The 12939-nt window shown below is 42.1% G+C and overlaps 1 protein-coding gene across 16 annotated transcripts in view; it reads right to left on the reverse strand.

Annotated features, from left to right (window-relative positions):
- Window positions 1-345: 345 nt before the first annotated feature.
- Window positions 346-12939, reverse strand: part of TEAD4 (TEA domain transcription factor 4) — a 56354-nt gene continuing 43760 nt past the window's right edge. For 11 of the 16 annotated variants that reach the window (XM_075110125.1, XM_075110134.1, XM_075110117.1 and 8 more), the window contains 3 exons: window positions 4934-5074; window positions 3306-3458; window positions 346-582 (listed from right to left, as the gene is read on the reverse strand). In XM_075110125.1, the coding sequence (XP_074966226.1) occupies window positions 469-582; window positions 3306-3458; window positions 4934-5074 (408 nt within the window). In that variant the 3' untranslated portion in view covers window positions 346-468. Of the gene's footprint in view, window positions 583-1884; window positions 2056-3305; window positions 3459-4933; window positions 5075-12939 lie in introns of all 16 variants that reach the window. The other 5 variants (XM_075110089.1, XM_075110097.1, XM_075110108.1 and 2 more) reach the window with 1 other exon arrangement.

The following is a 12939-nucleotide window of genomic DNA, read 5'->3' on the forward strand; positions in this document are numbered from 1 at the left end:
GGTAAGCATATCTGTGCATGTGTTGGCCTACAAATGAATGCATGAGTGCACTCACTCAGACCAGATGTAGCATGAATATTTTCAAGCTGTTCCTAAGTGGTCAAACTTACGGCAGCTGCTGCCATTGCCCTACCTGTATGCCCAAGTGCATACCACTCCTTTTAAGTGTATGTTCACACCCTGTGTGTGCTCTGTGGGAAATACATTCCACAGGGTGCTGTTTGTGGTAAAACCCTTAAGCAGTTATTTGCCTGTTTCCTTGACTCCAACTGTTTTCCTCAGTTGTGCAAACCTGGAGATACAAACTTGTTTGACCCTGTCAATCACAAAACAGCTCAGAGGTGCTTTTCTGAAAATACACAATATCTGCAGTTTATTTTTCAGTTTGGTATGAGGGAGCAGGGGTTGTTCAAACACGGGCTTTTTTCTTAGACATGCATCCCATGGACGACTCAGGGCAGAGAGTCTCTAGTCCTTCACCAGCCGGTAGATGTGATGCTGGGCGCCATGGTCACTAGTTGACACCTCAAAAACATATGCTATGCACAGCAAGGTCTCCTGTGTGTCCCTGTTTGTCACAACCTAGACAGAAAAGGAGAAGAAGCTGAGATGGCAACTGCTGTTTCTCTGCTTACATATTCCAACACATTTAACATAAAGCAAAAATTTAGTAATAGGCAAAGAACAGAGAAGAACAGCAATGATACACAGCTCGGCCACCACAACCCCCAATCTTTGTGCCCACACACCCAAGCAAAGGACTTTTGCAGCATCAGGACTACAGTGCAGTGAAGAGACAGGGAGGTGACCAGAGTTCACTGTGGAGAACAGAAAGCTGTGACCAGGCAGTGACCACATAAGTGGAAGCAGGTCCACTAGGTCCTCCAGTCCCCACCCCCTGGTGTTGCAGATTTCAGCAGAGAGCGAGCGTTTCACAGAAAAATCTCTTCTTCCTCTGTTGGGTAGAGAGAGGCCACCTCCTGTGGCACATCCATTCCTGCTCATGTATGTGTTGATATATCACAGCCATGAACAGTTCTTTCCCTCCATCTACTCCTGCTTGTCAGTGGTAGATACAGACCACGAGGATTATAGAGTATAACTCATTTCACAAGAGACTTATAGGTTTGACTCCATTACTCCTCCCATTCCATACACTGGAGGTGTCAGGAGAAGGATGGCTGCTACACTAAAGCATTCTTTCAGAAGCTCCTTTTTTCCATTTATTTTTCTATGGTCCCTCAGGAACCTTAGCTTCTCTGCCATGCGACTCATTGTCAGCAGCATGGTGATGGAACAGCGTTGTCCTAGTTTCAAAAGCACGCACTGCCTACACTACATGGCAGGGGCAAGCAAAATGTTGTACCCAGAGCTCCTAGATCAGCTTCCCTTTCTCTGACACTACACAGCTTTGCACATTATTGTCATCTGAGTTTGTGCCATAGCTAAAGCTTCAGGCAGTTCTCTCCAGCTGGAGGAGGTACATATTTATCAGCAGTAGCACCAACTCAACTGCAGAAATAAAACATACCAGCTGGAGGCTTGACCTGTACCAAAGCCCAACCATTCTTGTGAAAATAGAAAGAAAATAGCTGTTTTCAGAAATGCTTATTAACTTTACCAGCCCGATTTTGGTCTACTCTGTTTTCTTTTCTTACTTTACAATTAGGTCTGCAGCTGAACTAACCCTTCTCTTTCCTTCTGCAGGCTGTGGTGAGTTATAGACATCCAGGTGTTGTAAAGCACCAGTCTTGTCTGAAAAATGAGCTCTGAAATGTTGGAGGGCTAGATCCAGACTAAAGTGCAAAGCAAGATAAATCATGCCTGTGAGATTAGAGGTATCTAAGCTCATGAAAGGGTCTAGAAAAATATAATTAGACTTGCCTCAGAATTTGGTAGGACTGAGGACTGGCAGCATGTTTTGCATTAAGCATGACCATTTTTCAGCTCCACAGTGGGGAGTGGGGGGTAGAAAATGTTCAGCCTGCTGCTCAGGGAGCAAGACTGCAATGCAATGCATAAAAGGCTGTGCCAGCACCCATATGACATGTCTCTCTGTGACAGGAGGTAAGAGAAGGACATGAGATTACTCAAAACATAAAGCCCCAGAGGAACTGTAACTATATGATAACTTTGTTCATAAAACTTATAGCAAGAGCTGGCCTGACTGAGGAATGAAACCTGCAGAAAGCAGTTACAGCTTACAGTAAAGATTACAGCACAGCACACAGGCCTTCCATCTCTCTGTCCCTGCCCCCTTCATTGTTTTCCTCATCTACAAAAACTCTTAACATTTATACTCTTCTTCCAGATGCTAAAGATCTTAGTACAAACATGAAAGAGTAAAGCCTTCTAAAGCCCTGTGAAGTATGATATTAACTTTGTGTAAGGTTAACGTAGTGTGAGGACATTAAAGCCTTGTTTTATAGCTGAGGTACCTGAGCCACAGCAGTGAAACGAGTTGCCTGGAGTCCCACAAGATCTCCAGAGGATGAAATGAAGACCACTTTATATCCATTCTTTCATATAGCCTCTAGCATCTCTTCTACTTACCCAACCTCAGGTTCTCTGCGTGAAGATCTGTGATGCATCTTGTAGAGGCGAGCACAGAACTCAGTCCATTAGGGAAATCCACCTTTTAGGCTGTCTTTGCCCTCTTGCCCAATTTAGGCTGCATCTGAGCCTGGAAAGGCTTCTGGTATAACATAGACACTAATGCAAATCTAGTTGCTGTAGCCTTGTAGTACTGCCCTACCTACAGGTTGCAGTGATTCATGAAGATGTCACAGAGCTTCCCCCAACATGCCCCTTCCTTTACATGCCTCCATATTCTTTCCAGGTTCAGGATGGTCCTGAAAAAAAAACTTTTTTTTTCCCTACCAGGTCAGTGAAGAATTCTTCCCATGCCAGAGTTATAGAGTCACTTAACAGTGCTCTTGGGATTTTTTTACCTTGCAAAAAGGGCCAGGGCACAGAAAGGACCTCAATGTTCATCCAATAGTGGAATGAGCATTTCCTTCACTGACTTTTGTGTCCTTTTCCTTCCCTTATCTCTCTGCCTCATAAGTACTCCCTTTATCCTTCCTTTTTTTCCTCTCTTACTGAAGCCTCTCAAATTCTTCTGCTGCTTCTCTGCATAAGTTACTATCTCTAGAGCTCCATAAATGGTCTTGAGGTACAATACATGTGAGAGATACTAAGTTCAATTAGCTGCTGAGCTGTAAAAGGAAATCTGCTTTGACTCACAACAGTGAATTCCTGCATGGGGCTTTCCAAGTTCCAACAAAAACAGTTGAAAGTCCCACCTGTAAGATAGTAAAGTTCTCCAGCACACTGTTCATCATATACTTCTCAGGAAGGTGCTTGAGTTTATGAATGAAGTTTATCATGTATTCGCAGAGAGGGGAACGGTGAATGCGATAGGAATAGTGTCCATTTTCATAGCGTGCATACTCTGTCTGCAATGTAAAACACAAAAAGGGCATATGGAGCTAATGTTGTAATGTTAGTAGCATTAATCACATAAAGGAACTCAGGACAGAAAAATTACAATGGCATTTTCAAGTAATTTTACGAACAGTAATGAGCTAATTAATCACTCCTCTACAGTACTTCGCTCCAAAGTCAGTCTCCTTGAGCCCTCTAATTTCTTCGGATTGATTTCTTTTTCATTAGAACAGTGGGTTCCTATTTACGAGCAGCAGACTGCCAAGGAGCTGTGAATGGTAACTAAGAGGAGCAGACCAGTTGTCAGTTATGCTATGGTCTGCATCTCTACTGGAAAAATATTAGGTGTGGATAAACTGAAAAATTTAAAAACTGCTGCTTTAGCAAGACCAGGAAGCTCCTAGTAATGATGGTAATCATACACTCAGGATGCTTCACAGCTGGAAAGGACTAAAGCCTTCTGGTACCTGTGAGAGACAACGTAGTATCTCTGCTCCCCCTTAGGAGAGGGTGCGGCCAATGTTACACAGAGGGGGGCTTTTTTGTTCACATTTTGGCTCCTGTATATTTCATCTTCCTTTGAACAGAAGCTGAGGTTGGATTCTATCATGTCACAGCAGACTCTTAAATGCCCATTACTTCTTTTCACTCCAAGAGCTTGGTCTCCTTTTCTATGCACCATGATACCTTTCTTTGGCCTATCTATCCCATTATGCAAATACATAACCAGACTTCAGGCACATCTATCATATGGCTGGAGACAGGTCTTGGGGAAGCATGTAGCTTGAACTGACTGCTGGCACAAGAACACCTGGTATTCTGCACACAGCCACTCCTACTGCATCTAAAGGCTCCCCGAGGAAAAGCAGCAGGAAGCACGTCAGAGCAGCAACCTTAGCAGCTAAATGTGGCATCAGAAAGAATTTTTTTCGTGCCAGATATATGCATAATTATGCAGCTCCACTGTTGCTCAAGGTGTAAGTGTACAAACACTAAGATAAGCCTCATAAAATCAAAAGATTATAGTATGTAAATTATTACAGTCAATTAGTGGCTATAGTCTATATCTATAAATGATCTGTTTAAAAACATGGATGAGAGTGAGGTGTTGCCTATTTGCTTTCACCTTTCTGAACTACAAACCAAGGGTCCAGGTTTCCTAGCTTTTCTTTGCTCCCCCAAGAAACCCAGAGAATCATCAGAGCTGAGAGTCTTACATATTTGCATGTCTTCAGAAACTGAGGTTTAAGGAAAAAAAAAATAGCAGACGGTACACCAGACCTTCAATGAAGTCCTGAGGCAAGGCCATGTTGCAGGCTGCAGCAATCTTATACCTGTATGTCTCAGAAATCATAATCTATGGCATTCATCTCCCTGACAACAAGCATGGGATATATTGTGCCTTGAGACATTCGCAGGATGCAAATACTTGAAATTAGAAAACAGCAGCCAGGGATAACCTTGCACCTGGGTGTCTGGTCCTTACCTCCACTTTCTCAACCACCTGCTTTCCAAAGGAACACACTTTGGTGGAACAGGTAATGACCATGTTTTCTGGGCTCTCATACTGGCTGGAAACACCATAGAAAGATCTGGATTCATCTTCAATATTGGTGTTCAAATCAGCCTGCCAAAAAACAAAGCAAAACAAACACATGGTTATCAATAGATGGTTGTAGTGTTTTTTCACCATTACCTAAAGGGATTTTGTGTAGCCAAGATTGTAAGGTCCAAAGCTCCATAAGCAGATCAATGTGCATCAAGCAAGCAGGGGAAATCTGAGGAGCGTGCACTAAAATCCAGTTCCTGCTTCAGAAAATGGTGGTGGGAATTTGCACACATTGGGGAAATCTGGTGGAATATCCTCTTAACATTAAAAATACATGACACAGCCCCTTGCCTTAGCTGATAGATATTTACCACAACTGAACTGTGCCAGGACAGCATGGAGGTACTCACAGAGCATGTGGAAAGCAGACAGGAGGGCACTGTGGAGACAGAGCAATGCAACAGACAGGCTAGACTGGGCTGCCTCATAAGAAGGAAAAATAAGGGATACAGCAACTGTAATAAAGCTTTTCCACCCTGGATGTGCAGGTAAGGGGAAGAGACAGAGCAGAAAGGAGGAGTGTGAGTACACACACACTCGCGGCTCAGGTGCTACGATATGAAGAACGTAAGTAGACAGAATGCAACATAAGGAATGTAGGTTGCAGACGAATCCAGCCCAGTTCCACCCGAACATAAACCCATCTTCATTAGCAGCCAGTTTTCAAATGTGGGTGCCTAAGGTTGGCCAGCTGAAGCCTCATGTTGGGACCTAACTCCTAAGAATCCTGGCTGTGTGAAGCTTCCACCAGGGGTCATTCAAACCACACTTATGAAAAAAAAGAGGTGGTCCCCTTAAGGTCTAAAAAGAGAAAGGGTGTGTGGGAAAGCCCAGCTCTACTTCCTCCCTTTCAAAACTGAAAGGGTAGAGCTTCTCTGTACTCCACAAGCCCAGGTGCTAGCTTACAGCAGCAGAAAAGCAATGACCAGTTCCCATAGGCTACTTCAGACTATTCTATTCTTCCTGCTGATCTGAGGGAAACAAGAAACTGAAGAAAGTGTATTCCTGCTACAGAGGATACAGTGTGAATAGGACTGCATTAGATGCCATTCTAGCACTGCTTTTTTAGCCAATGTCAGTGAAGATTTATTTGAGATCTAGAGTAGGGCTTAGGACAAGCAATGCTAGCCTTGGAATCGGACTGCCTCAATGATGAATGCCCCTTTTCTTTGCCATACAAAATACCCATCTCTTCTCTGCCACGAGATAATACTTATTTCTTATTTACTTATTTCTCTTAAGTAGCAATTTCATAAGAGGTTTAAGTCAATCTAGAAAGTGTCAGTTCAGCCTTCTCCCCATCTGTAGCCACACAAGCTTGCTGCTGCCTTTGTGCCACCATTAGCAATTGTACAACTCTATGGTTAGCCAGCTGAGAGAGCTGATCCCAGCCAAAACAAATTTTGTTGTGGTTTTGGTGGGTTACTTTTCAGTCAGACAATAAAGCTCACTTGGATCCCCACAGAGCTGAAAGAGGTAAGAAGACACACAAAGTTGAGGGCACAAAGACTTTTTCCTGGTTTGATAGCAACACATTACCAGGTTGGCTTGAGCCTCTTGGGAAACTGCACCTCAGAGTTGTAGTTTGATAATACCAGGCTGGTCCTAATGCCGAGAGAGAGCAGTCTCATTGTCCCAAAGCAGTTTGTGACTCCCCATTCTTCCTGTACTGACACAAATGCTTCTGTAGCCCTATTACAAGGCTCACTGAGAATTGCTCAGCTGGTTCTCAGTGGGATCAGTTCCCTGACCTGATTCAGAAACACTTTTATGTGTTCAGACAAAGAACATGTTGTGAGGATGGGCAGCCATAGGGAAAGCAGAAGGCAGGGCTGCTTGTTCTAGTGAATGCTGGGTTTGAGTAACTACAGCAGTAACTAGCAACCTGCTAGAAGCCATGCTTTGTTTTCATTCCTTTTGAGTTAAATGTTTTGCCCCTAGACAGTTGGGCCAGGCCATCTTTGTACCACAACACTCACCAGCAGCTCCCATCACACAGAGTTACTGTCACAGAAAAATTCATCATTTTGCCAGTAGTGATGCCAAAAGCACTAGCAGGAAAAGCAGCCATGTAATAATGTGCAGTATTTCCATTCAATCCAATTCCCATGGCTGTTAACTTGCCAATTCAGGTGTGCGAAGGAGGAGGTGGTAAAGGAAATAAAAACAAAATCTCCCCATTTGTTTCAGAAAATCCAGTTCCATTTTCCACTTAGCACAACACTGGGGCACTGCTGCCACTGTTGCCATTGAGCACACATATTTCTACCTAGAGGAAAACTACCATCTGCGTTAGATAAATAATGCCACAGAAGATCCAAGCAAACAAACCAATACAATCCAATTACTATGATTTTTTTTTTTTTTTAAGTACAAACTCAGAAGCTAGTGAAAGACAAATTTAAGGTAGATTTTTCATGAAGTACAGTGGGCAATACATCTCATGGGGTATCTCCTAGGCTAGCAGTTGTAGCGTTCAGATAATTCTAGTGGGACAAAGATTCGGTCCAGGCAAGATGACACAATGCCTCAATGTTAGCATCAACACTAGCAGCATTAGGGATGGACATACAGCTTTTACTCTGCTCACTCTGCTCTTAATGGAGAGCATAACAGCACAGTATTTAAATACATGATCACAAATCACTCATCAAAATGACTGTGTTGTTTCCCACAGATTCTACAAAAACCTTTAACAGTTGTACCATCTTCACCATCGATTTTGGATGAAAGAAGGTCCATTTGTCAGAATGGCTTGCCACCTTCTCTCTGACTTCCCCTTTTAAGGAGAATCCCTCCTTCTAAAGTAGTGACAGATTTTCAACCCTCATGAATACGCTTGGCCCTACATGCATAATACATTCATACCAGTTTACACTAGCTGTGCACTTACCCCTTTATGTTTTCCTAAATTTGTGATCTCCTGCATACTATATATTCAAGAGCATCCTCTGATTTATCAGGAGATAATTGTACAAAGCTGGCAATTATTTTATTCTCATGTTTGCTTCTCCTGAGAAAGTAGCTTCACAAACCTATTTATCCCAGCTCAATAGGTTCCTGACTTCTCTTAACAACTTATTGTTTTTTGTCCCCATAGTTTTCTGCCTGGTCACTGAGCTGATAAAAGATTTGGGCACATGTGTTAAAATATATCAGTAAAACAGTTTGACTTTAAAGTTTTTTAAAAATCATCTTACATCATCCACATTTGCACCACTGAGGTAGTGAAAACTTTTGCACAAAACTTGGAAACAACAGCTAGAAGAAGATTGGAAGTGTTTACATTGTCATTACCGCCTAAATTACTGTAATTGCAGTGTTATGCTCCCATGGTTTGTCTACACTGAAGTAGTGTATGTGGGCAAATCCAGGCTAGCTTTAACCTGGTAGCACACATATTAATAGGGATAAGGACCACACTTAATCATAATTCAGGTTGCCAAGTGAATTATTATGGTCATGCTGAAGTCCTTGCTATTAATTTTTCCCCACTACAGTTGGTTTTTTTTGCACCACAGATGTACATGTATTGGAGAGTAGCAATGCTACTTTATCCTGGTTTAGGTTTTTACTAAGTTACTGTAATACTCATTTACATGTCAATGCAAGTAACTGTATTGTTTATTTGTCCCATACTCTATCTGTCTGAATAAAAATGAATTCCTTCCCTTCTCCAAAGAGGAGCTAGGCTAGGAGTCCTTCACAATAATGTTCAGCTATTTCCCTTGGGGCTGATAAACAATGTAAGGACCCAATTCCGCTTTTCCAAAGAAATTGTCCCACTGAATCAAGAACAAAGGGTCAAGACCACAGAAGTTTAGTCGGACCACTACTAGATAAACAGAGAGGAGGCCCTCACTGCAGACCTAGAGAAACACTTTCAGGGTCTCATTAGTAAAGTTAAGGATACATTCCCCTTAACTCTTCATGGCAAATTAAAAAATAAGTGCAGTCAATATCAGGCAAAGCAGAAAGGTACTAGTAGTTCCACTTCATGAGAAAAGCTTCATTAGCCCTAAGAAGCCACTCTAGGTGCCTCCACAATTTGGCAAGTCTCCCATCAAAAGACCAGACCGCAGAATTTCAGAACTAGTTAATGATGATGAATTAGATGTTAAACTATTTGGCAGTGGGCAAAATTATGGTAATACTGTTGGAATTAAGCAGTCATTGCCATTCACTAACATTATGCACACTCAGGTTACTCAAAGCCCTCTTGCAGTGAAGCAAGGGGGTCATGTTGGAACTCCCTGATGTTTACACTGCACCTTTTATTCTAAAGCAGATCCCATATTATGGGCTAGCACTGTCAGAGATGTCTTAGGGTCGTCAGTCAACAAGGGCTGTGTGCCCACCTCCTTTTGTCACCATAAACATGGAATTTCAGCAACTCCAGGGAATGACAGCAGCAGCTAGCTGAGGGCTCCAGTTCACATTTGCAGAATAGAGCCGCAGCACCTCAGACAGATACTCTGTACTTAGTAAGTACTACTCACTCACTTACAGCTGCTGGTTCCCACTCTTTTGTGGAAGTTACTGCCCCCATACCAGAGATTATTTAGCACATACATATCTGCCTTTGAATTATTTGCAACTTGGTTTATTCATGTAAACTGAAAATGGCAATGATGTACATGAATACGAGACCAAAGAACCACTCAGGAGTGGCACTCCAACCTGTTAGCTTTCCCTTCTATGGAGATGATTACCTCCTGAAGAGAGATAAGGCAGAAAATTGAGGAAAAACACTGTTATCTGCCATAGCCAAATTAACTTCTAAACATCAACTGAACACTGAGGTAAGTCACTAACGGATGCAGTTAAAATTCCTAGGATTGCACCAGGACTAAATCATACTGCACATCATGGGATCTCTAATGGCCAAGAGAGCTACTGCTTTTAACTTAACATATAAAAATGCTATGGCTGCCATGCCTAGATTCCTGTGAGTTCCTATGAGAAGGATTTTCTTCAGGGAAGGGCATAATAACCCTTAACAAGCTAGTATTACTTTTGCTTTTTTAAATCATATTAGTGGTCCAAGTCTCTTAACAGATCTGCTGAAAACAGCCATGATGAGCTTAAGTGTTTCATTAAACTTCTGCAGCCCCAAGGAAGAAACACTTTCAGTAAAGTTGGCATTGTACACTGTCCTAATGATATATTAAGCCAAGATTTTTGTCTTATCTTTGGTGGGAGTGAGTTTCACAACTGATTACCAAGAAAGGCCTCATTCCCACTAGGGTAAGGCTGTGAATCAAAATTTCTCTGAAACTCTTTACAGAGGGAAAGGTGACCTTTAAGAATCAGTCTTCACTTTATCTGAGACTTTGAAAAGCAATGATTGGACAAGAATCCAAATGGCATTACATGGCACGAGAAACCATAGCTTGCTGATATCTTGCACACAGGTCCATGTGGTCAGTGGAAAGGCATATGCTGAACAATTCTTTAAGAACAGTCCAAAATTCGTGCCACTGCAGCTTCAGCCTCCAAGAAGGGGGAAAGAGGAGAGTTTCTGAGCTAGCCAAAGATAGAAGGCATTGCCAACAGTATGGGTAGCTGTGTATGGGTAGCTAGCCATCCGGGATTGTGTTATTTTGACACCCAGCAGACAGATTCCCTCAGCAATTCAGTCTTTCAATCTGCTTTTTGCTGCCAACAATCTCTATACTGTTGAACACTGTGGGAAATAACTTTGGTGAAAGAAGTGTGATTGACAGAGTCCCCTTACATAAGATAACAACTGCTAGGAGGTGGTGCTGGTGACTGCAGGTGAAATTAATGGGCTGTCAGATCCATTCTCAGAAAAAACTATGCAAAGATCAAAAATCTCTGTTGCTACTGCTGTATTGTTTGCTGCCTCAGAAGTGCCAAGGACAGAATGGACATGGAGACTAAATAACCATCTCCTTGCTCTCCAGGCAGTTTCTGCTAGGTCAGGGTTGAAGGCATACAGTGGGCAGGGCAGGGTGCCGAGGGGAATTTGCACTGCTGCTGTTTTGACTGGATTTGCTTAGTACAGAAGAGAAGCCAAGTGCAGGACAGCAGTCTCCAGCCCACCCCTTCAGCCCCTTCCACAAAAGTATAATTCATTTACTGGAAGGAAAACAGTGATTTGACCAGTACAGCTTGCCTGTCACTGAGGGGAAGAAATTACTACATATATTCGTCATTGGCAGGAAAGGTCTCCTAAGCAATTCCCCCGATCCACCCCTCTGCAGATGGCTGCTCTGGGCAAAGTACTGCCTGTCCTGAATTCCTGGTTTGTCATTTTCTTTCTATCTTCCACCCAGAGTCTCACAACTTCTGAAAGCCTTAAGATGCAAGTGCACCATTCTACTAATGTGCAAAGCCCTGAAGAAGCCTCTTCCCGAAACTATTAATAACGATGCATATAGGAGGAGTTCATGGGGAGAACCAAGTAACAGGTGGTAGAGATAATATTACACTGGAAAAGAGCAGAGCTGCCACTGACCATGTGTTGGGAGGCTAACATCTCACATTCATTGTCGTGTGTTAGAATGCACTTGGAGCACAGAGAAATGTCACACAGATGTCATACACAGCTTGCCAATCCAAATCCAAGAGTTAGTTCATTGTATCAAAATCCCAATGCCAAAATCAAGGAAGAATTGTGAACACTGCTTATGTTACAAACTCATCAACTTTTAACTCTTTGTGACTGTATCAATAATTTAAAGCACCACTGAACAAACACGAACATATCTTTCTCAGTCCCACTAGATCCTAAGTGATACTGACAGCTATCAGTGATGTCAAGAAACCCCAACCTTGGTGTTTAGAGTTAGGCTTCTGGTGCAAAACAGATCATCTGGTATGTTCAATGCTTAGTGCAGTAGTGGCAGGTTCCTGCCTCAGGTTCTTCAAGCCTAAAACTACATATATACAAAACCAACCAATTCAATGCCTTGATTTTGTAAGTCTTTGTCACCTGCAACCACCACTTCAATTCAGAACCTTTGACAAACCAAATCATATCTCCACATCTCAAAGCACCCCTTCAAGTATTTAACTTTACTCACCAAGTTTAGGGCTATTGGTAATTTGCTTTTGGATAATACTTTTATCCTAAAATGATGCTATAAATTCAACAGTGTAGTAATTGCTTTATCCAACACATCTTTGGACGTCAACAGTATATTTGTATAGCTGGACAATAGTATATTTGTCCAGGGTGATCAGGCAGCAAAATGAAAAAGCACCCTAGCACATACTGTTACCAAGGTATACAAATGCAGAGGGGTATAAAAATCTCAGCTGAAATCTAGTTTTCATCTGTTAAACTGTTTTTTTTAAATCACATTGCCTTATCTGTGAAAAGTGTTTATAGGTGGGGGGATTGCACTAAACACATCTATTGCAATACACCAAACTCAGGAAGTCCCATGACATGTACAGCACAGTGCATTACAGGCATGGCTCACATGCTTTCTTTAAGTGTCAGACTGCATTACCGCAATATTGCAGGTATGTTGAATATAAAGTTTTGCAACAAAAAGGTTTGGAGTTTTCTTTAAAGAAGTCCAAGTTTTCTGGAGAAAAAAAAAAGTTTTTTTTAAACTACTTTAGTTGTATTGCCTTAGAGACCCTAGCTGAAATCTTACAACAGGATTAATGTAAGTATCCCTGTGAAACACAGACCAAATCATAAGTGCCCCAATCATTTCTCATCCAGAATATGGCACCAGGACTTGTGTTTTCACCCCCTACTACTGTCCACACTGAGCAACAAATACAAGACTGAATGATTTACTTCTCAAAAGCCTTAGCAGCTTCCATTCAATCAACGACTTTACAAGTAAACTTAGCTTATTTGTAAGTGACAGCCTGTAGTGCTTCCACCAGTAAAACCTGAT

Source organism: Phalacrocorax aristotelis, chromosome 1 (genome assembly GCF_949628215.1).
Source record: "Phalacrocorax aristotelis chromosome 1, bGulAri2.1, whole genome shotgun sequence".
NCBI classification, from domain to species: domain Eukaryota; kingdom Metazoa; phylum Chordata; class Aves; order Suliformes; family Phalacrocoracidae; genus Phalacrocorax; species Phalacrocorax aristotelis.